The sequence below is a fragment of the Coturnix japonica genome, chromosome 1 (assembly GCF_001577835.2).
Source record: "Coturnix japonica isolate 7356 chromosome 1, Coturnix japonica 2.1, whole genome shotgun sequence".
NCBI classification, from domain to species: Eukaryota; Metazoa; Chordata; class Aves; order Galliformes; family Phasianidae; genus Coturnix; species Coturnix japonica.
This window is the reverse complement of record NC_029516.1, coordinates 169321854-169346468: the sequence shown is the minus strand read 5'-3', so window position 1 is coordinate 169346468 and position 24615 is coordinate 169321854. Positions and strand designations below refer to the sequence as shown.

The 24615-nt window shown below is 38.7% G+C and overlaps 1 protein-coding gene across 28 annotated transcripts in view; it reads left to right on the top strand.

Annotated features, from left to right (window-relative positions):
* DLG2 (discs large MAGUK scaffold protein 2) overlaps positions 1 to 24615 on the top strand; it is a 964547-nt gene that overhangs the window by 857046 nt on the left and 82886 nt on the right. For all 28 annotated transcript variants that reach the window (XM_032442247.1, XM_032442245.1, XM_032442250.1 and 25 more), the window contains one exon: positions 22803 to 22917. In XM_032442247.1, the coding sequence (XP_032298138.1) occupies positions 22803 to 22917 (115 nt within the window). The remainder of the gene's footprint in view (positions 1 to 22802; positions 22918 to 24615) is intronic.

Here is a 24615-nt window from a genome sequence, read left to right as displayed (position 1 = left end):
GCTGGCTCTGGGGAATTGAGCTCTGGAATTCAGTAAGAGATAGATGTCAATGGAAAAAAGTGATGCAAATTCTCTGAGCTCCACTTGACACTGAACATAGTCAACATAACTGAGAACATGAGTAGCATCGCTCAAGGGTCTATCAGGCAAGGTTGAGGGAACTGGGCTTATTTAGTTTGGAGAAGAGAAGGCTCCAGGGAAACCACATTTAGGCCTTCCAGTATTTGAAGGGAGGGTATAAACAAGAGGGGGAATGGATGTTTATGAGAGTGGACAGTGATAGGAAAAGGGAGAATGATTTTAAACTGAGACAGGGGAGGTTTAGGTTAGATGTTAGGAGGATGTTTTTCACACAGATAGTGGTGTTGCACTGGAACAGGTTGCCCAAGGAGGCTGTGGATGCCCCATCCCTGGAAGCACTCAAGGCCAGGCTGGATGTGGGTCTGGGTAGCCTGATCTAGTAGTCAGCAACCCTGCACAGAGCAGGGGGTTTAAACTGGATGATCATTGTGGTCCTTTTCAACCCAGGCCATTATATGATTCTGTGATTCTATAGAGGGTCCTTTTCAATAAGCAATCTGCTCATTTCAGCTTCTTAGTGTCCTCAGGGGAAGCTCTTGGAGGGTTGTGTTGTCCTACTGCAGAGTCAGAAAGGTGCTGGTTGCTATGACTCATCACAGAGTAGTTGTAACCTATGGAGAACTTGCCCATAGAAAGTGGTCTAGGATTCAACTTACATCCAGGATCAGCTCCATTTCAACCTAGTAAAGGCCCTATATCTTTGAGTCATAAAGGCAATTAGGAAGATATATACCCCTAGAATGACACCGTGCCTTGCTCTAGATAAAGTTTTCCCTTTTTCCATGTTGTGACACTAAGTTATGAAAGAAAAATGTTCAAGAGGAAACCCCCTTTCATAGCTCTCCATGAAATGGCTGTGATCCCACTATATTGCAGGCTGAAATCGCTACTGAACTGCTGCCTCCATAGTACTCAGCTCTCTGTCTTGTCTGGAATTGTAAGGGATGGAGAACATTCGTTGTTCTACTTGCCAGTGTACAAACAGTAATGGTATTCCTCTGTGGCAAATACATTCCTTGTTTAAACAGTGGCGTACTGTCTTCTGTTCTCTGCAAACTTTATTAGTTGGTGACTTATTATGTGATATTTACATACAGTTCTTATTTTGTACTAAAAGAACAAGCTTATGGCATCACCCACTTCCTACTTGGATCTTACTAATGAACTCACTCAAAAGCCATCCTGATAAAACTGTAGATCGAGTCCTGATTCCTGGAATCTTTTCTTAATGTTAGCAGCACTCTCCTGTTATTTTAGACAGGCAGGAGGGTAATCTGGATTGACAACAGTTTTAAAATCCTGGAAGTTGCTGTCATCTTTACGTCACGCTTGCCAATGTGTTGTGCTTGAAGAATCTGTGAATTGACAGAATGGGGCATGGTGTGTCCCTTCTAATTCTTTTCTGTATTCCTTATGAAACCTTTCTTATTTGGAAAAGAGCAGGAAGAAAAAAAGCACTCTGTAAGTGTAATTTACACTACTTTTTGTACTAAATTTTAAAGAGATTGGTGCACTGTAATTTGAGCTAAGGAACTGCTAATTCAAGTACCCACTATTATCACTTTTTTGTGCTGTAATAACCTTTAACACCGTGAAATAATAAATAATAGATTGAACCAGCTTGTATGCAGCCACATGCTGAAAGTGAATAAGTAACAATGTGGCATAAGTAACAATCCATAAGTTTATTGTTACAATAAGTAACAATCCATAACAGTGGACATTGGCTGTGAAGCGCAGCATACTTCAGCAATACAAAATAAAACAATCAGTAGATGGCATTAGGTGAAACTCTTCTGTTTGCAACATTTCTGTTTCTCGTCTTTGAGGTATAACCACAAGAGTCAAATACTGTGGTGAAATACACCTAGTTAGCATGCAGCAACTTTCAGAGCCAAGAGCAAACAGCACTCTTACTTACAAAACAGACTTTCCAGATGTGGAATTATTTCTGTTTCACAACATATTCTAATTTGACAAAATCTTCTGGAAATGTTTGAATTGAAGAAATTGTTCAGAAGTAGTAACTGTAATTTTAATATTTGCTCTTGTGTTTGTTTTCTTCTATCCTGGTTCAAGTTTTATGACCCTTGAACTTTGACAGTACACTGATCTATATTCACAAGATCCCCAGAGAAACCTTGTGGTTGAACTGGATGACCTGAGTAGTCTTTTCCAACTTTAAGGATTCTATAATTCAGATATTTTTGCAGTAACAGTTAATTAGAGACCCTATTTACACTGTTTGTAAATCTTACAATGAAAAATTTTACTTCAATTGTTTGAGACATTTAGGAAAGCATGAGTGCAGCCAAAATAGTGTAACTGATGATGCACCTGGATTCTGGTTCTATGATTCTCTGAAACACTGACCTTCTATATTTCCATCTATTTTTTGTATGCTTGGTTAACAGAGAACAAAACAAGTTCAGGCTGTAGATGCTGTCTGTAGGCCTGTCCACTAATTCTAACAAAAATATTTGATCCAGAATCTATTACTTCTATTAATGATGGGACTTTTCTGAAGATTTGAAACACAGAAAGAAAGTTTCTTTCAAAAAAATTTGAAAGTAAAATTAATCAGCTACCTGGCAGGTTCCCTTTTGTAACTCTGTGATAATAAACCGTTCTACCCCCAGTGTTGTTCCCCAGCATTAGGCTGCCTTACCTAAGATACTAACAAATGATGGATTTTTATAGAGTTAAGATTTGTTTTAAAATTATATTGTGAAGGGAAAATACACCAGATTTTTCATGTCAGTGTGAAGTTTGGAATGACAGAAAAATTCTATTTGTTCTGACCTACACGTATACATTCTTTTTTCCTTACTTCTCTGGATATTTTTTCAATTGTTCATTGCCAAAATATTTATGGTATTGTGCCTCTTTCTTCCCCCTCAGTTTTCAATTGCCCAAACCTATCACTTGAAGGAGAGAGAAAACAAAGGCAGAAGGGTCTAATGTTTGAATAACTGTGATGAAGAATGGTAGCAAATTGGATTTGGATTTTAAAGTTGGGGTGTTTTTAGGGAAGGAAATTCTTTAATTAACTTTTCTTCTGAGTATAAATTAGACATCTGAGTTTTACATGCAGGTATCTCAGTGAAATTCTGTCAAAACGTTTGCATATACCTGGTGATATAGAAACCCAAGACCAGCCTGAAAACACAGTCACAGTTAATGCCTACCTTAGTCTCACATTTTCTAGTTAACACACGTTTTGCTGAATATAATAGAATCATAGAATCATAGAATGGCTTAGGTTGGAAGGGACCCCAAGGATCCAACCCCCCTGCCACAGGCGGGTCCCCCAACCTCCATATCTAGTACTTGACCAGGATGCCCAGGGTCCCGTCCAACCTGGTTATATGTGAGTCTGAAGCAATCTGTAGATGACCCAGATGAAGTTGTAGATAAATTAATCTACTCAGTCTGCATATCAAGCACCATTTTAATTTAGCCACTTTTCTGTTCTTTGATTTATTTGCAGCACTTCTGTAATTCTGACTGACACCCTTGAAGTGGATGCCATTGATATATGGTATTTCTAGTGCATTACATTTGTGAGACACATCAAGATTCTTTTTAAAAGGAAATACAATATGGTGGTAAATTATGTTACTTTGTGGTATAGATATCTTTCAGAGAAATAACATAAGCCAGATTGTATAGATACACTGCATAAACTGTCACCTATAAATAAAACTAATGGGAATCCTGCTTTTAATGAACCTTTTTCTGTGACAGAGAAAAATCTGAGACCTTATGATATTAATTGCCTAAATTTTTGTTTTAACCTAATTTTTTTTTGAATGGTTGGTTAAAGCAAAAAAAGAAAGACAATTTGAAATACTGTCAAAACTCTATTTGAGCACATGAGACACATGACATGTGCCATTGGAAATTACACCCCAGGGAATTTCCTGAACATTATTTCCACAAATGTGAAATGCAGCCACCTCTGCTGATGAAAGGGCAGGAAGCTGAATGCCAGACATGACAATATTTTGAGATCAGGGAGAGCCAAGTCACCCTGATAATCATTTTACTGGGTAGAAGAATAAACACATACTGAAAGAGCAGAATTTTTAAGTGCTCACCTAAAAGTTCTGCCACCATTAATCTGCACACAGTTCTGTGTGTGTCTAATTCACAGAAATGTAGAGCTTAGTTGATCTTTCTTGGGATTTGTACTTGGACTTCACCAGCTCCAGGTATTTCAAATAGCGATTCTTAGTCATCTTCTCTGGTGCTAAATGCCAGCAATTATAAGTACTGGTTGACTCATTTCTCTACTCCACAAGTTTTTATGGCTGTTATAAACCTTTGAAAATGCTGACAGACCTGTAGCCATCATGGGCACTGCCAATATCAAAGAGCTTGATATTAAATATAGCCGGATATTAAACTTCTATATTGCTATACCCAGTTGTTCAACAGCAGCGTGACTAGGGAGGATGATGTTATCACCTAAATGTAATATTTTATTTATTCTAATGATCTTTTCATTTTAAAGGATTTGTGTTGTTAACCATATATCATCTTGCCACCATAGTTCAGCAGTTCTTCATTTCTAAACAGAAGAGCTTTGCTTGTATATTTTTTACATATCCACAGTGAATTAGATCAATAATCACCAGATTACAGACTACTTGAGGCTGGAACTCCAGTTAAAGCTGGAAGCTAGTTCTGGAGATTATCTACTCCAACACATCTGCACTAGCAGGGTCAGAAGGTTGCTCAGAGTTATGTCCAGTTGAATTCTGAATACCTCTATAGGTGGGGACTCCACCACCTCTCTGATGAGTCAATTCCAGTTCCATCGTAGAAGGAAAAATATGTTTTAGGTGTTTTTGTCTGTTTTGGGGGTTTTTTTGTATGTGTGTTTTTGTTTATGTTGTTTTGTTTTGTTGGTATGTTTGTTTTTAATGCTTAAATTGAATTATCAGTATTTCAATTTGTGCCCATTGTCTCCTGTTCTTTCACTGGGAACCACTGAGAACAGACTGTTTCCAATTGGAGCTACTTTGTGCTCTCTCATCATGAATCCATAGATTCATGAAGCAAACTGGCCAGAAGTCATAACATGAAAACTACAGTCCAGTGTTGACCAAAACATTCCCTGGTATTCAGGGTCTGACATCTAATAGGTGGTAGAAAATAACGAGGAGGAGTTGTGCATTTCAAAAGAAACATGAACCTTCTACAAATAGAGTATGCCCTATATAAAATAAGTTAAAACCTCAAATTTACTGGCATTTGTTAATGTCCTCTCTAGCAGCTTTTCTACTCCAGAGATTTCCCTTCTTTCTGTTCAGAGTAAGTTGTTCTCATTAAGCTCTGTGATTACAAGCAAGGTTTAGCAGTATTAAATGGCTAGATATTTTTATGGCCATATAGGATTACTTTGATAATTGGTTGTGATCTGTTGCAGAGACTGTTCTCCCATGCTTGCTGTATCGAGACTTGTAATGTGATTAGAAGTACCAACCAACTGACATTTCCCAGGTCCTTTGATCTAGGATCTCTTCAAATGTTTAGCTTCTTGTCAGCTGTAGACAGAATAACATCCTGTCCAGAATTTTTTATTTCTTCTGTCATTGTCCATGTTGGTGACTTCTTAACTTTGGAGTAGCATTGTGATAAGAATGGAAAGACTTAAAGTATGTGAAGTCATCACAGTGTTTCATGAAGCCATTTCTTTCTGAGGTCCTCAGTCCCAGACATCATGTAGCCAAGCCAGATTTTGTCCTTAGAACAAACCTTTTCTGACACAAAAATATTTGGCAAAACAAGACAAATTAAAAAGAAAACTCTAGAAATGAAATTGCAGACTGGCTGCATGGTGTCATCCACCAAGAACAGTGGCATATGCTCTCATGCTCTCAATAATAGATCCTTAACATAAAGGGATCATTAGGCTACACTAACCATTAAAACATAAAAAATAAAAGCTAACAGACTGATGCTAATATAGTCAACCAACATGAACATGTTTGAGGAGATGCAGAATTCAGAAGAGTTACCCCGCATCTTGCATCCCCTCAAATCTGTAAACTACAGAATTTCCTGTGCCTTAAACTGATGTTGCTATGTCCACACAGTTTTGTAATGCATGAATCTTCTTTATCCAATGTGTTGTTAGTGCTATATCACTGAAATACTTCATTTGGTTTTTTAATATATGAAATCATACAGCTTTGCTATTTGGTGTGGAAATTACAGAACTGTTTGAGTTGGAAGGGACTTTTAAAGGTCATCTGGTCCAACTCCTCTGCTATGAACAAAGACATCTGCATCTAGATCAGGGTACTCAAAGTCTGGTCCAACCTGGCCTTGAATGTCTCCAAGGACAGGGCATCCATAGAACTTAAAAGTAGTGGAAGCAAAAGGCATCCAGAGGGCTGAGAGATGGCTTTTGCTGTGAGTATGCTTTTCCACCTTAGGACATACTTCCTATCAAGGCACCCCGTATTACTGATTGTTAACAGGTATACCACATACCCAATAGCAGAAATATTGTTTAAATAAAAATATGAGGATAGAATGAGTTATTACCAATGCGAATCAAGTTTCTGATTAGTTTTACACCTATGTATTGACATCACTGAAGTTGTAGGTAGTTTGTATTGGTATATCTGTAAACAGGCATTGAGAGACAGGGTTTAATGGGTATGGTGGTAATACGGACTTAGAAATTGTTTATCATATCCATATTCCCAGTGATTTCTCCTGTGACATAGAAAATCAAAGAATTATAGACTGGCTTGGTTTGGAAAGATCATCTAGCTCCAACCCCCTGCTGAGATTGTTCTGATAAAAAGAAAAATAATAATAATCGAATAATCCTGAATAACCTGTGTATGTTTACAAATGACTTTATTTGAGGAGTAAGAAGGGCTGTGTGTTTTAGTGGCAGCTTTGCAGGCTGGAGGCTAATGCCTGCATTGTGCTTCTGCGCCTGTGCTGTGATTTATCTGGAGCAGGGCATGTTTATGGCCATGCTCCCCATCACCAGCTAGTGGGTATAGTTCTGCCAAGTTCTGTTGTCAGCCCATCTGTAAAAATAATGTCAGTAGTAATCAGTCACTGCCCACTTCCATCCTGCCTATCATCTTTACTCTCAGGTGCCACCACCACATTATGCTTGCTACCATTCCTGCTCCTGTCTCACAGGACAGGGAACCTCCTTTAGCATTCTCCTTTTGCAAGGCATGACTATTGCCTCTCTTTAATCTCCTACAGGAAGAATAGGAAAAAAAGAAACAACATTAACCAACCATTGGGATAAATGTCACGCTCAGCCTGACATTTCTTGCTGCCAGGCCCTGGGTGGCTGAGCAAGCTGGGGCTGCAGCCCCCAAGGGATAGTGAGGGGAGACACGCAAAGGTCGCTGTGATTGCTGTGGAGCAGGGACTTTAAAGCAAAACCTGAATATAAAGCATTGCAGGGGCTGACATGCAAATTAAAATGTAAATAAGGTTGACAAGCTTTCCAGCAAGACATCAAACTGTCAAAGGGCAATTCTGCCTTCTCCAGGCCCTTTCTGACCTTCCGAAGCACGCTACAGCTGTTTCCTCAGCCAGTAAGGATGGTAACCTCAAGGGGAAGGAGCATGTTATAGTCGTAGTGATTCTTAGCAGCTGTCACATTTGCAACGGTTTCTTTTCAGAGTGTTTCATAATCGTGGGTTTTTTTTCAGCACACTTGCCTTAGAAATTTAGGTTACGTAACCACGATAAAAGAATAAACAAAATATGTGTGTATATATCCATACACAAGTATCTGTGGCAATCTTAAAGCTATAAAGTTTTTACAGGCTTCATGAAAATAGGGTAATTATGAGAGGCTGTTCCAGGCTTTTGGCATAATTAGCAAAGAAATCAAGAAGAGAGAAGTGAGAGAAGAGCGTCTCTGGCATAGGTCATTCGTTGAATTTAATTCAAACTGCAGCAGAGCCCAGAAAAGGTTGGCAAGGGTGAGACAGGGTTGTGAAAATGAGAAGAGATTTAGCTGACGCAGAAGTCAAACAATACCGTCTTTTAGCTCTCATGATAGACTCACTGTGCATCCTGTGCATGGTAGGTATGTGGTATCTGGGTAAAGATGATTGTTGCTTCTTTGAGCAGTCTGCTTTCATTTTTATCCTTTTTTTTTTTTTTTTTAGTTTTTTGGGTTTTTGGGGTTTTTTTTTTTAGTTTAATAATTTAATTCTTTATGTTTTAATGTCTGGCAGAAAATTGTGTATATTTAAAACCATATTTAAAACCACTATCAGCCTCCTTGGCCCACCCTCCCAAGGGTGCTGCTCTTGCACTTCACTACCAGTGGCCTTTAGAGCAGCCATCTGGCAGAGCCAGCTGCATGGTAAGCCTCTACAAAGCTGATTTCTGTCTCCCATTCATCCCCATTGTTACCCAAATGCCTGTTGGGATGCTTTTAGAGGCCTTCTCAGCCAGCTATCTCAAAACAGGAATGGTTTTCTGCAGTAATAGTGTCTGCTAATGTCTCATTACAATCAATTTAAATGCTTGAATTCTACTGAGAACTAATAACACATGAAAGTCAAACTAGGCTCGTTATTTCAAAGAAATATATTCTTTTGTTATGAACTGAACTCTTATGCCCCACTGAAAGCTTGATTATAAAAGGATTTTAAAGCTGCATTTCTAGGGTCGTTAGGTGCTCCTCTATCTATCTTATAAGCTTTGAATAGTCAGATGTTCTCAGCTTTCTGTTTATCTTCAAGAAAATAATAAACCTTTCTTTATTGCCTTTTGCTAAATACATATTTAATAGTATTAAAAAATTGAAGTATCTAAACCAATATGATCTGCCTAGCTTCAGCAACCTTCCCATTACATTTTACAGAAAGGAGGGTTGGAACAAGATGATCTTTGAGGCCACTCCAGAATTATGGAGTGAGAGAGAATTTTTTCGCCGTCTTTGGTCTGTATATGAAGTGACACCATAGAAAGTGCAGTGCATTTCTGTAGTAGACCAACACAGCTCTCTCAGAATGAAAAGATAACTCATCCCGGAGACCAGAATCTTGGTCTGTGGGACAAAGCAGCTTCTTAGACTGCCCAGAAATAGGATGAAGAAGCTGTTTGAATCTTTCACTCCTTTAGTTTCTATGCCTAGAGTTAGTACATTAAATATCCACTTTGTAGTGAGTTTCAACTATAAATTTTTCCAGAGTAGATAATTCTCTATCACAGTAGTTTTATTACAAGTGAAAGCTCAGATAGATTTATGAGACATTCTTAAAGCTTCAGTGCATTTTGTAAGTCAACAGGAAGATAACTGTTATTCCACAAAATGCCACTGCAGCCAGACTGATTTGGGCATCACTGATTTTGCGTGAATTAGCACAAATTAATTTTCACATTAACCTGCTTACAACCGTGAACACTTCACAAGGTACTAGGGGATTCAGTTAATTACAATAATATTACTTTGGGGCTAATTACAGAGACACACCAAAAAGGTTTCTGTAGCAATACTGACCCATTTTATTGCATGTAGGACACTGACAAAAATGAGCTTCATCTGTCCCAGTTGGACTAGTCAGTTTCTTTAAGTCTCATTTCTGACATTTGCATACTTGTTTTGGAAGATTTTGGTAAGCTATTCCTTCCTGCCTGTTCAGCCATGTTCCTCTTTTAAATATTAATTTTAATTTTACAGTAGTTCTATTTCAGGTTATTGTTGCTTTCTTTAATTCATTGTGAGATATGAATGGTTTTAAAAATGGAAAAAAAGTCTTAGAAAGCAACAGAAGAGCTTCAGATGATACTTTAGGAATAAAAACAACTGCAAGGAGAGTGGAACACCAGAACAGATTGTTTGGGATGGCTGAAGTCTCTCCATCTCTGGAGATCTTTGAGAACAGATTACATAGACATCTGTAAAAAGATTTAATTGTGACTTACATTCCCTGAGGCCTTTTTGTTCCCATATGGCTTTGAGGCTGCCAACCTCTCTGGCTTCCCTTCACCCTGAAAGCTCAACCTCATGCTCCAGTTGCAAGTTTCTTATTCCTGGCAACATGTGAGCATGAGCTCACATTAGGCAATTCGACTTGATGCAGTCCTTTATCACAGAATCATAGAATCATTCCCACTGAAAAAGACCTTCAAGATCACCAAGTCCAATCATCAACCTCACCTACGAAGTCCTATCACTAAACCATGTATCTTAGTGCCACTTCTACAGGGATGGTGACTACACATCTGCCCTGGGCAGACCTTTCCAATGCTTGAGTATTTTCTCTGCAAACAAATTCTTCCTAATTTGCAATCTAAACCTCTCCTGGCCATTTCCCTGCATCCTATAATTTGTTATCTGAGAAAATGAGAAATCGCTGTGGCCTAAGCTAAGTCATTATACCTTCCTTTGAAATAATTCAGCCAGTTGTCACCATGCAGAAGATGCTTAGGAACCTGATCACAAATCCCAGACCGCAGTATACTTCCAGATAATCTCACTCAATTCTCATTCTCATTTGATCTGAATATGTGTTTTTTCTTGGGACAGTGCATAGGAAGCTAAATTCATACTTCATTCTTAATGGTTTATGAGTTTTGATCCTTCCTGTCCAAACTGGGTCTGAAAGTTTTATGGGTGTAATATTTATCAGTGTTAAATCACACAAGTGAAGGGATCAACTTGATCCACTGCCTTTTTTCATCTTGGATCATCCTGGACATTCGCAAGTAGTGATGTGGAAAATTAGAGAGCCTTGGAAAAGTGAGTCCACCAAGGCTGAGCCAAAGTACATTGTCAATAGAATTCTGAAAAATACCATCATTTCTGTCAACAGGCTCTTCAGGAAAGGGAAAAGCATTGTGCAAGGAGTTACATAATAAACAGATGTCAAATAAATCTTAGAGCAAAGCCATAGTCTGCATCTTGAAAAAATGTCAATGTATTAAAAATTATGATTACCCCACTGAAAGTGAGTCTAAAAGAATTTGCCTTTAAAGAGAACATATGGCACTGTAGTCCAACTGCTGTCACTAGCTGTAGGCTGGTAACTGTGGGGAAAGTCTGTGCCAGTAAACAGTTAACATTTGCTATGACCCGTTTTTCTCTATATCCCCTCCTTTTTCTTTTTTCCTTTTCTTTTCATTCTATATATATACACATACATATATATGTATTCTCTCTCTCTCTCTTTATATACATTCATATATCTACGTATATATATATATATATGAAGATTTATGCATTGTTGAATTGACTTTTTGTAAATTAATGTAAAACACTGATAAAACAATTATACCCAGCATTTTAGAAGAGTGAGGTATTCACATCAGGGAACAAAATGCTTGTCCTTGAGAAAAGCTGATGAGGTTGTCATTCTTATTTTGAGGTGCTTATCAGAATCATGAAGGAATAAAAAGAACCCAAATATCAGGTGGGAAATACTTGTTTTCTGCTGGTCTTGAAGCCTGATACATAACGTGGCTCACCAGCACAGCGGGGAGACAGAAGTTGCTTTCCTTTTCCCATAGGGTTGATCTGTGGGCTGAGGTTAGGCAGACTTGGGTAACCCATCACAGAACACTGAGAACTGGCACAGGGAATAATAATGTCTGTGTGAATATATATTTGAACTACAGATAGTGCTTTATCTGAAAATGACACCCACAGTGCCCATCGACAGAAAGGAAGGAAAAAGAATGATATGCAGTCAACAGATTGGAAGATGTGTAAGGAGAAGCATACTTTAGAATGTAGTGGAAGGAAGGAAGGAAGGAAGGAAGGAAGGAAGGAAGGAAGGAAGGAAGAGAAGAAGGAGGAAGGGAGGGAAAGAAGGGAGGAAGGAGGAGGAGGAGGGAGGAAGGGAAGGAGGGAAGGAAGGGAAGGAAGGGAAGGAAGGAAGGGAAGGAAGGGAGGAGGAGGGAGAAGGAGGGAAGGAGGAAAGGAGGAAGGGAGGAAGGGAGGGAGGAAAAGGAGGAAAAGGAGGTTAATGCAAAATGGGATAGAAATGTAATACGGTTATCAAATGTACAATCTAGAAAATTTTCCTCATATCAGTCTTTGATGATGCATTAAATTTTTAGAGGACTATGACGGGTGCAACAAATCAGATTTTTCAGGGAATTGTTTGATATTGCATGAAATAAGGCAATGTTATTTAAACCAGTGAACAGAGATTAAACACTGTTAAGGAAAGGCAAGCACAGCAGATAACACTGAAACAAAAAATTGGGTTGGTTGTTTAGCTAAATGGAGACTGGTAGGTGGGTCTGTTCTTCCTGTAAATCTGTCATGAGAATCAATATACAATGGAAAAGAACAATTTCAGCAGAGGCATTGTGTTGGTGCAAAAGCCAATAAGGAAGTTTTGACTGCATTTAGTTAGAACAATGAGTCTAGCCTTTTGAGGACTGGATTCTGTGTGTGGTCTGCCAGCAGCTATGAAGTGCCACAGTTGAACTCCTTCTAAGATTTTAGTAATTTATGATGAGGTTTTTTTGGTGGGTTTTTTTGTTTGTTTGTTTTCTTTTGGATCTAGACTTAAGAAAATCTTGTCCAGCTTGGTCTTTGATGCCATGAGTGTGGGTTACTTTGTTTTGGGTATTGAGCTCAATAGTAATGGCAGAAGCTGCAAAGCATTTGTTTGTATTACACTGTTTTTCTGACATTATTCCAGTTTCACATGACCTGGTGCTCAATTTAATCAATACTTCAGAGCACCCAAACCGTCACATATAGCTTCTGCGTCTAATTAGTAGTCATTGCACAACGTACATGTTTGCATCTAAATATCTCCAAATCCTTGTTTTATCCCATGCAAAATCCTTGTAATAGGCTAAGTGACATGCAAGGAGCTGGACTTATCCTGAGGTAATGTGTGTATTTGTCTTTTTTTAATTCACTCAGGCTTCTAATGTGCTCGATCATTCTATATTTTGTTTGCATTAGTAAAGGTAATCCCACTTAAACAGAAAGCAGTGGCAAACTAATATAATTCTGTGGCTGCTTTCACTACCACCTCTTTAAAAAGATCAGTACACATGTGGGAATGGTTTTATCCATTTCATTTCCTTGTGCATGCTTTTCTTTTTGTTCATGACATCTGGGATATTTTTCATGGTTTGGGGGGTTTTTTTGTTCTGTTTTTGTGGGGTTTTTTAATGATAAAAGTGTCTTTTGTTCCCAGTTTTTCTCGGGTCTTATTAATTCAGTAGAGCATCCCAGACAGCCTTGGTAGATTGTTAAATCTACCCTTTTCTGGAAGAGCAGTACATGTGAATATAGGAAAGCAAAGGAGTATTGGAGAAGATAGTTATTACCAAAAAGATTTTGAAGGCAGGCAGTGAATCATTAATTAATTGCACTATTTCATGTAAGCAAATGGCACGAATCACAATAGCAAAACAGATGAACCCAACTAGTATCCGTGTTTATTTTTGCAGTACTTCTGCCAAAATTCTATTTCTGTTGATTGTCCTTCTAATCCCTGCTTTAGCTCTCCTTCGTTGGGTATAGTTGCATCACGTGTATTCCTCCTGCTATTTCACTTGCTTTTTCATCTTATTCTTTTTAAATAACTTGTGAGTTTGGGTTTTGTTGTTGTTGTTTTGTTTGTTTGTTTGTTGCTTGTTTTGGTTTGTTTGTGGTGCTGGGATTTTTCTTTCCTGAAGGTTATTGCTTTCATGATGTTTCATGGAAATAATAAAATTGTATTTGCTTTCCTATCGCTTTGTATTCACAAATGAACTCATTTAGTTCATAACTCATGATACAAAGAGATAACTCATTCTTATCTCTTCCTGCTCCATCTCTATCAGAATTTCATGAAATAAGCGTAGAAAATTGACATATTATATCTTTGCTGTGAAATAGTTCCTAAAAATTCTCTTGAGAGTTCTGGCCCTGATTTAGCAGTGTCTCTATTTTTTTAATTATTATTTATTTATTTCTCTCTGAAAAACAAGTAGGTCATATTCATCTACATTTCCCTTTTTATTCCAAAAAATTCTTGCACAAATGTGTGTCAAGTTGTTAGTGATCCGGAAGATAAAGAAGATAAAGAATCATAGAATCATTTGGGTTGGAATAGGCCAGTAAGGTCATCCAGTCCAACCGTCAGCCCACCCCTACCATGCCCAGTAACCACGTCCCTCAGTGCCACATCTTTATGGTTCTTGATCACCACCAGAGACAGTGACTCCACCACCTCCCTGGGCAGCCTGGGCCAGTGCCTCACCACTTCTTCTTAGAACAATGTTTCCTCATATCCAACCTGAACCTCACATGGAGCAACTTAAGGCCATTGCCTCAGTCTGGTCCCAGCTCTGTATACCTGTATCCTTCCTCTTTACTTTTGCAGGCAAATTTTCATGTCTAAGTGCTTCCCAGTTTATGACAAACTCATCCATGTTAGCATATGTACGTCTAACCCAGTTCATTCTTACTGGCATATAGCTGACATGATGTGGCACCCGCAAGACTTCTGGAAAGAGGAAATTTGCTAGCAGTTGGAGGAAGGGTAGGAATCAGAATCTCTGAGTAACTTCCCACAGTAGGTGCAGGGCTACTGAGGACGACAAAAATGACTTCCCTGCATTGCCATGCCTAAGATATCACATATGCATTTTGATTCTTCCTAATTCATGTCTGTAAGAGCTGGAAGGAGGCTAAGCCAGAATCATTATTAAGAAGATATGGCTAATCAGGATAAAATGCTCATCTCCCAAGAAATAGAACAACTCATGATTGATAAATAAATAAATAAATAAATAAATAAATAAATAAATAAATAAATGCAGAACCAAGAAAAAGCAATGAAGCAATGATAACAAGCAACAATTGCCCCAGGAAAATGATTTTGGATGAGAAATTGTGGAAATTGAATAAATGTCTGAAAATAAGATCCTCTACCACTAGCCTGCAGCAATGAAATAGCTAAATGAATTCATATACCTATTAATAGAAAGTAGAATTTCTTTTAAATGTCCCGCGTAAATATTTGCTGAAACAATTCCAATGCAGTGAAGCTTTTTTCACCTTGATGGAGATTCATCTTGTGCCTAAAACACCAGAGATATCATTAAACACTTCTGCAATATATGAAACAGTAACTCCTACAAAGCTATCAAGGTTAATGAGACATATGCTGCTCTGCTGGGCAAGCATGGCTGTGCAAGTCAGATGCCTGGGGTAAAGAGATGTGCCCAGCCTTTCCAAGACCTCATGCTGCGCTGTCAAAGCAGACCATATGTGATATCTCTGTTGCAGATCTGACTTTGCTCTTTATGTGCCTTTTCCTTCCTTGGATCTGTACACACAACATTGTCTAGGATACTAGCTCAGTGAAACTCATGGAATTTGACAAAGTGCCCCAAATAGTCCTGCTTATCATAGAATCATAGAATTGTATGAGTTAGAAAGGACCCTTAAAGGCCATGAAGTCCAAGTCCCCTGCAATGAACAGGGACACCTACAGCTCCATCAGGTGTTTGGAGCTCCATCCAGTCTGACTTTGAATGTCTCCAGGGATCGAGCATCCACTGGATCCATCCACCTCTCTGGGCAACCTGTTCCACTGCTCACTACCCTTACTTTAAAACACGTTTGCCTTATATGCAATCTAAATCTCTCCTCTCTTAGTGGAGACACATTTTGGAAAATACAGTAAATCCCCATGCAGGGAAAAGTTTTCCAGTGTTTCAAGAGAGAAGGCAGAGAAGGCAGGGTAGCTTGCTAAAGGTGGTGAGTGATGCACAGTTTTCCTCAGCATCTGGGAGAAGCTACAAGAAATTCCCAGCTGAGGGAATGCAAGTTGACACTTCATAAGACAAGGATAGACTTAAGAACACAGGTAGAAAAGCACTTTGTTGGGGTATGAAGTCCTTGTCACTCAGTAATAGCATGATTTATTTTAGTACGTCTCTTTCATTATGCAGCACAAAGACATTGAAATGAAAGTTTCCAGAGACTAATTTGGATTGGAATTATATTCCCTCTGACTATGAATAGAACACAGTATTAGTCTCCTGAATGTATCGTGGGAGGAAGATATCATTTCAGGTGTATTTATATTCACAACACAATATAAGGGCTATATCTAACGGTGCAACAGATGAAGGCAGCACTATCTTCAGCAATAAAGTAAATGAAAATAAAGATAGTAGTGACATTTAGGCAATCAGACCTGCTACATAACAAAATCTTAATTAGATGGCATTCTCAAATGTAAATACCTGTAGATTAGGAAGACAATCTAATATATTTATCTATATATAAAAGACATTATTGGTTCTACTGTGCTGAAGTTTTAAAGGCCAAAACAATGACTAAAGTCAATAAGCCTTTGTCATTATTGCTGAAAGGTTCCTGAAAAGGTGTGTAGAAAATATTCCAATAAAAACAAGGAGATATATTCAAACCCACAAAAACTAATAAAATGTAAATGTATCTTTCCTTTCCTCAGTATTGAAATCTGTGTTTTTCATTTCCTTTGAGTGAGCTCAAGGGAGCTGCATGACTGATAAGAAATAGGAGTCTAACATGTTCTGTTGCTCAGTGCATAGTGAATGGAGTAAGTCTATTCAAGCAATATTTTTTCCAGTAAATAATGTACGTAATTACACTGTCTACCAGTGGTGTTAGATTTTGTGTGCATTTTTTCCTGTCAAGTGGTAAATTAGCTAATGTTATGTCTAATTGATCTTTGGGACACATTAAAATCATAGAACTTGTGGTACAATGTGAGATCCAAATCCCATTGGTCCATAATCACATCTCTGGCAGTGACCAACATTGGATGCATCTGATACATATAGGAAGCAAAGGGGCAGTGAATTGTATCTAACCATAAGATGTTTCTTTCTTTATCCTTTAAGAAATTACTACAGACTACAAAGATTTTCCACCATCATTAGCTTGCTATGTAAATGCTTACCATCTCAGCCTACAAAAACTACCAAATTGAACTTGTAGTCATCTGAAAACAGTTGTCAGAGTATTTTTAGCAAAAACTGATTCACAGTAAATATTAAACAAAAAATCACAGCAGTTTGTGTCTTTTGCCCACTCCTTCTCTTTTGATGTTATGTGTATTGATCAGAGGCTTCATGCTAGGATCCTGGCTGGCATAGCCCAAGATTCTGCATGAAATGAACATGCAAATTGCTGTGTTATGTACTGTCATATAAGGCTTACTCTTTGTAAATCACTCAGGTGCGCCTTATAAAACAGTGGAAAGCAATCGTCAAATCAAGAATCAGAATCGTTTGAATTGGAAGGGACCCTTACAGATCATCTATGTATGAGATGGGGACTGGACAGCATTGCAGGGAAAGGGAAGAAATGGAAAACAAACAGATTTTTCTATTATTTTAAATCTAAACTATTCATCCAAGCTATCTGCTAAGACAGGGCAAAGGGAGAAAAAAACAGATTTACATAAATAGCATAAATAATGTTACCATGATAATAGTATCGTTCTTGTTGCTATCTCAGAAGTCCAAGGCAATAAGTTCATGACTCACCATAGTGGCATACAATTTGTTTCTACACAAAACAGAATTTTAAAACATCACAGAAGGTTTAAACTGGCCTGGATCCATTGAAATGATGCCAAATTGATACTGATGGAGAGGCTGGTCTGGCAGCCATCCCTTTGTTATAGAGTCTAGAGGTATTTGACATACCCTCTTGAAGATGATAAAATTCTGTCTCTTAACTAATTCCTTTTTAGTTTATTTTGGGTTTTGTTGATGCTGTTGTTGTACTGTTGACTGTTAAAATTCAGTCATTTGACTTCTACATTCTTTCCAGACTCCAATGGAGTCCAAGAGATATACTGTGCCCTTTCCAACCTCCCACTTGTGTTATTAACAATCTTTGCTTCAACATTTACTGAAGTGGGTTGGAGATGCAGCAATTAGGAAATCTCTTATAATCTAGGAGCAAACAGTGAGGACCCTGAATTACACAGGAAAGCAAATTTTAATACCTGCTGACAGAATGAATTTCTCTCTCTCTCTCTCTCTAAAAATGTCAACACTAAATGTTCAAACTAATAAAGACTTGAACTGTGATGCTCTACTACTGTTTTCACTGTTGTATACTGTCAGCACTTCAGTTGCTTAACTTTATTTGTAAGATTAGGTCTTTTATTTTCATTTTCTCAAAACTCAGTCAACGCTACAGACTTTACTACAAACTTAAAAGGGAAAAATAATAGTATTGTAACATCACAAATCTCTGGAACTCTCTCATATAGAAGAACTGCTGCATCTTGATTCTTTTATCTCAGTTATTTTTTACTTTATGACCAAAAAATCTCATCAACCCATCTGATATAAAATCTCTTCACTATTTCTAAATTTAGAAATATTTTGTTTTCCACTACTATCTTCCAAAATTCTCTTCATGTTTAGTCTTTTGCATTCATTTCTGGTCTTTCAAGTGCACCTTAGACTTCCAAGTGCTTTCTTATATCTTCAGATATACTAAATAGTCTTTTAGACCAATTCTCATATAATCATAGACACATTAAGGTTGGGAAAGACCACTAGGATCCAGCCATCAACACATAACTGTGACCACTCTAAACCACCTCCATCAATGTCAGATCTATGCATATTTAGAACACCTCCAGAGACACTGACTCCCCCACCTCCCTGGGCAGCCTGTGCCAATGCCTCACCACTCTTTCTGAGAAAAGCTTTTCCTACTATCCAGACTGAACCTTCCCTGGCCAAGCTTGAGGCCATTCCCTCTCATCCTATCACTGTTACGTGGGAGAAGAGGCCAACCCCCACCTCACCACAACCTCCTGTCAGGGAGCTATAGAGAGTCATAAGGTCTCCCCTGAGCTGAGCACAGAGGGGTGATCACCTCCCTGCTCCTGCTGGCTGCACTATTTCTGATACAAGCCAGGATGCCATTGGCCTTCTTGGCCACCTAGGCACACTGCTGGCTAATATTCAGCCTGATTTCAGCTAACACCCCCAGGTCCTTTTCCTCCACACAGCCTTCCAAACACTGACCTAAGCCTGTCTGACCTCAGCAATTGCATAGATTTCTGTTTGGTCATTTGCTTGCCCTTTCATCTACTACGTGATTTTATCACTTTCATAAGCTACCAGAATTAGTTTGTTAGATCATTGGTGATTCAGGCAATTGGTAGGACCTTTGCAGATGGATTTTGGTATATAAAAATTTGGCAATACTTCTGCCTTTCTTGAAAGGGCATGAAATTAGTGAATCAGCCTTAACTGCCTTTCTTGACAGTATGTCACAACTTTAGTGCCCTTTTAATTTCATAGGAAACTTTGAAGTGCGTTATTTAGATTCAGAGGTGAATCTGAAGGAAGCATGAAACGTTTTTCCAGACTCCAGCACTGCTGCTTGCTCACACCTAGCAAATGCAAAACTATTAGGAAACAGGTCCTCTGCAATGACCCCATATATAAAGAAGTGCAAAGAAAAAAGGGTCTTTTCCCAGTGGGGAGGACAAGCGTGGCAGTTCTGATAGCAGAAATGGAGCAGCATTCTTTCACTCCCTATTCACATTTCAAATGCAGCAGTCACTATAGTATGTAGGCATCAATAAGAGAAGAATGAAGACTGAGATTAAAGAAGCTGATCTGAGATGGGTTAAATACTACCTCCATTAACTGTCTTCATTTTGTGGTCCAGATTCTTGTCAGGAGAAAGGTGCAGGGGTATATTTCAGGGTGGCTTTTTTTGTGTGTATAGAACACAAATTTGGTATTGTGGGAAAATACAGGGCCATAACATGGGTTATTTTCCAGTTACCAAGTATTTCAAGCCAAAGGGGAGGAAAAAAAAAAAAAAAAAAAAAAGAAAAAAGAAAAAAAAAAAACCTCAAGAACACAAAGGAAAAGAACGATCGTTCTTATTTTAGTATTTCTTAAAATGAAGCAGGGAGTATTCATTTGAATTAACTCCCACCATGCACTTATTAGACAAATTTTAAGACATGCTGTGGTTTCAAAATGTCCTCTGGAAAAAGAGGTTATTTAGAATAAGTTTGGAGTCAGATGAAATCTATCAGTGCTGACTGAACTAGCAGTCAGTTTCCCTACAATCAGTACAGGGATGGGTCTGGGTAATCTTTGAGGTTCCTTCCAACCCAAGCGGTTCTGTGATTAAATTCCAAGTTAAATTCCAAGTGCCCTTGCCAGTCAAAACAAAAGCTGTAGTAGCATCATCTGACCAACCCATAGTCATCTGGGTGTCTCATGCTGATGTTGGAGTTGCAAGTAGCTGGGTGTTGTGTTAAAGTCAGATTTTCAGTCCTCTCTTCTTACTCTCCAGATTGGTGTCTAAATCTGGAAGTCACTCCCACACCTTGCATACAGAGTCCGCCTGGGACATGGTTGTTTAGTAAGAGAAAGCTGCCATTACACAGCTGCTCTGGTGCAAATCATTCAAATCATTGGCTTCATCCAGGTAGAAAACATCAAAGAAACTGAACTGTGCTACAAAGAATTGATCTGAACCATTAGAACCACTATTTAGTAGAACCATTTGAATTGGAAGAGACTTCTAATCATCATCTGGTTCATCACGGGGACACCTACAGGTCAATCGGGGTACTCAGAGGCTGTAAACATCTACATGTTCACTGTCTTCTTTCAAGTATCCATCGCATGAAACAGAACTAGTAAAAACCTTGACATCATAGTATTGCATCTTTATGCAGAGGGCTGACACTGTGTGAGCTACAGAAAAGGAGGATCTTTCTTGTTAAGATCACCTTTCCTGTTTGCTGAGAAGAAATGTTAAGTCTGTTATAATGAAGTAGAAGTTTAGACAAATCCCTGGTTGGAAGATGGTTATTTACTAAACAAATTCTACAGTGGGTGAATAGAACAAATATGACTCACAGTGAGCAAACATAAATCCTAGAGTGGGATAAATATTTCAGAAGTAAACCACACTTTACAAAACAGCACAGGTTTGTAGAAAAATTAGTCCCTTCAAGGCTTTTAAATCACTGGGAAAAGAAATAAGAAATGATCTAGAGAGTAATTCTGAAATACAGTCTGTATGTAGGAGTGTCTGTTCTCCTGACATGTAGAATTTCAGCTGCAGTTGGTGAAGTCATAGGTACGTGGGAAGTCTGAAAAGCCTATTTCCCAGCAGTGCTTCCCAGCTGACTGCCAAAGTAGACACTGTCACTTAGAAAATTCAGTAAACAATTACAAATAAGCTCAAAGAAAAAGAAGCCTAACTGTAACAACAATATTAATAAATTAATTAATAAATAAATACACAGAAGCCCAAATTAAACCACTCTGGTAAGGCATCTTGATGGTAACCAGCAACTATACAAAATGTGGGATTTTGGAAATATCAAATGTGGTTATCCTACGAAAAGTTAAAGGGCATCAAATAAAACAAATGAGTTATTAAAGGCATTCTGGAAATGGAGACAGTGTGAACAGCAAATTACTGAATAAAAATAATGCTGAAATTTCTTCTAGGGGAAAATGAGAATATTGCCATCCTACAGAACTCTCACATAGCTCAAACAGCAGCAAACAGGGAGCAAACTGATAGTGTAAGTGCACAGCACAGATTTATTTGCTCATACTAAGAGGTGATGTGATCTGTTGAGATGCACATCCATCCTTTAAGGGAAGAAACCCTGACTGCTGGTTCTGCTTCTGCTCCAGACCTGCTGTGGAGAAACACAGTGAGTTGGGGGTTGGCCTTTTCTCCCTGGTAACAGTGATAGAATGAGAGGGAATAGCTTTAAGTTGCTCCATGGGAGATTCAGTTTGGATAACAGGAAAATTTTGTTCTCAGAACAAGTGGTCAGGCACTGGAACAGGCTGCCTAGGGAGCTGGTGGAGTCACCGTCCCTGGAGATGATCAAGAAATGTGGAGATGTGGCACTGAGGAACGTGGTTTAATGGGAATGCGTGATGGGCTGATGGTTGGACTGGCCGGTTTCTTCCAACCTTAGCAATTCTATGATTCTAGACCCTGCTTTTGAAGCAGTCAGTGTAATAAAATGCTGAAATGTGGGGAACATCATCTTCTCTTTGCTGGCATCAGTCTGCGACATCTTACTCTTCAAAGTGGTACTGACTCAGTGAAATGAATTTTTGTCCACCCCCTCAAGTTAGTCTTCAAATCACATGGGTAGATTTCCCAGTTTCATGTTGAATTATGATTCTCTGTGTTGCTGGAGCATTGCCTTTACATTGTTTCTTTGTTTCATTGTTTCTTGAAACTAAATCTTTTATCAAAAATCTATTTTGGGGGGGATTATAGGACTTTGATGTTTTTCCTTCAGTTTAGTGAGATTTTACAATCAGTAGTTGAATAATTAATAACTTCAGTGCATCATTCCATTGACCTTATCAAGGTATCTCATTGTTTGGAAAAAGGAATGATATAGTAGAGATCTGTTTTTAACATCCCTTTTGCAGACTGCAGAGTACTCAGTAACACATTTTAAACCCAGTTCTCCTCACTGAAACCCAGGAAGGATGTAGCTATTTGAGGGGCTGCGCAGTCAGTATGGAAAGTGCTGAAAGTTTCATGTACTGTAATAAAAAGAAGTCATATATTTACCTAAGAGATTCTACTAGACCTCAATTTTCAGGACATGCCTTACTCTTGTTAATTTAATATTCATTTGCATTTAGCAGCCTTAATGATTATATAGGTCAAGAAAACTAAAATATCCTTCCGTGTTTTTTTATCTCCTCAGAGTACGCTCGGTTTGAGGCAAAAATCCATGACCTGCGTGAGCAGATGATGAATCACAGCATGAGTTCTGGGTCCGGCTCCCTGAGGACTAATCAGAAGAGGTCACTGTATGTCAGGTGAGCAGGGAGAGCTTTCTCCTGGGAACATGTCACCAGCTTTCTGGTCCATGACTGACTTCTGCGCTGTGGGTTCAGTTGGGTAGTGAAGGAAGTTTGAGGAGCTGAATTGAATTGAATTGAGAAATTCATCAATCTTACAAACACAGGATCATTAATGTGAAAATTGGATAATGCCATATTGCTTAATCCTATCATTTCAAGCTGTTTTCAAAGAGCATTATACTTTTATAGTGATTTGGTTTTATGAGATTTATTAGCCGTTGTCAGTTCTTTCCATATCTGAGATGGATTCTGTGGTGTAGTGACACACTGTGGTCCTGCATGTGGCCTTAACCAGACGTGGAATGACTGTTCTCATAAAAAGCACTTTCTCTGCAAAACATCCTCCAAAGCAAAGACTGTCATATGCTGTCCTAAACAGGTGATAGTCCACTGCTGTCCCCTTGCTCATAGAATCATTAAGACTGGAAAAGGCCTCAGAGATCATCTAGTCCAACCATTCACCTACCACCAATATTGCCCACTAACCATGCCCCCCCATTACCACATCTAAACATTTCTCGAACACGTCCAAGGATGGTGACTCTATCACCTCCTTGGGCAGCCTGTTCCAGTGCCTCACCCCTACCTCTGAGAAAAGTTTTTCCTACTTCCAACCTGAACCTCTCCTAGCACAACCTGAGGCCATTCTCTTTCATCCTATTGCTTGTTACATAGAAGAGGACAAGCCCCAGCTTATTATAGCCTCCTTTCAGGGAGCTGTAGTGACCGAAAAGGTCTCCCCTGAGCCTTCTCTTCTCCATACTACAATAAATTTACCATCTACTTTGCAAGATCAAATATGCAGATGAGACACTTAACAAGATAATGTAGGTAGCTTAAATGGAGCAATGAGCAACACAGGAATTGCCTAACTGCTAGCCAGGTGGAGCAGTTACAGTTTTGCTTGGTCTGAGAAAGTCTGTTGATGGAAAGGTCTTAGGAGGAGCTGGGATTGTTCAGTCTGAAGAAGGTGGGGCTCAGGGGAGACCTTATTTCATCTTCCTGAAGGGAGGCTGTGATGAGGAGAGTTGCAAACAGGCAGCAAACAAGACCCGAGGAAATGGCCACATGTTGTACCAGAGAAGGTTTAGATTAGACATAAGAAGGAACTTTTTTTCTCAGAGAGTGGTCAGGCACTGAAACGGCTGCCCAGGGAGGTGGTGAAGTCACTTCGAGATCTGGTTTAGTGGCTCGTAGTAGCAATGGTAATGGGAGTATGGTTGGACTAGATTATATTGTAGATCCTTTCCAACCCTGTGATGCTGTGATTCTATGAAATCATTTCTGGCTGAAAGACCAAAAGTAGTGAAACTGGCCCTAGCAAAGTTCTTGCTGTCATTCATGCCTTTGGGTACCCTGGGAGACTATAGGACTCAGTGCCAAATATTTTAATAATCTTAATAATTATGCTTCTCTAGGCTTTTCATTTTTATTTTTTTCCTTCATGCACAGCATATAATTTGAAATCCCTGACAATCATGAAGTAGAGGGAAGCAATCTGTCAGCCTCCAGGCAGTGATAATTATTCATGGGGGAGCTAATTCAGGTGATAACAGTGCAGAGATCCAATTAAGGCTAAATTCTCCATTTTGTCATTATGCCCTTAACATGAAGGGATGAAGTAGCACAGAAGAATGAAAAAATATATATACT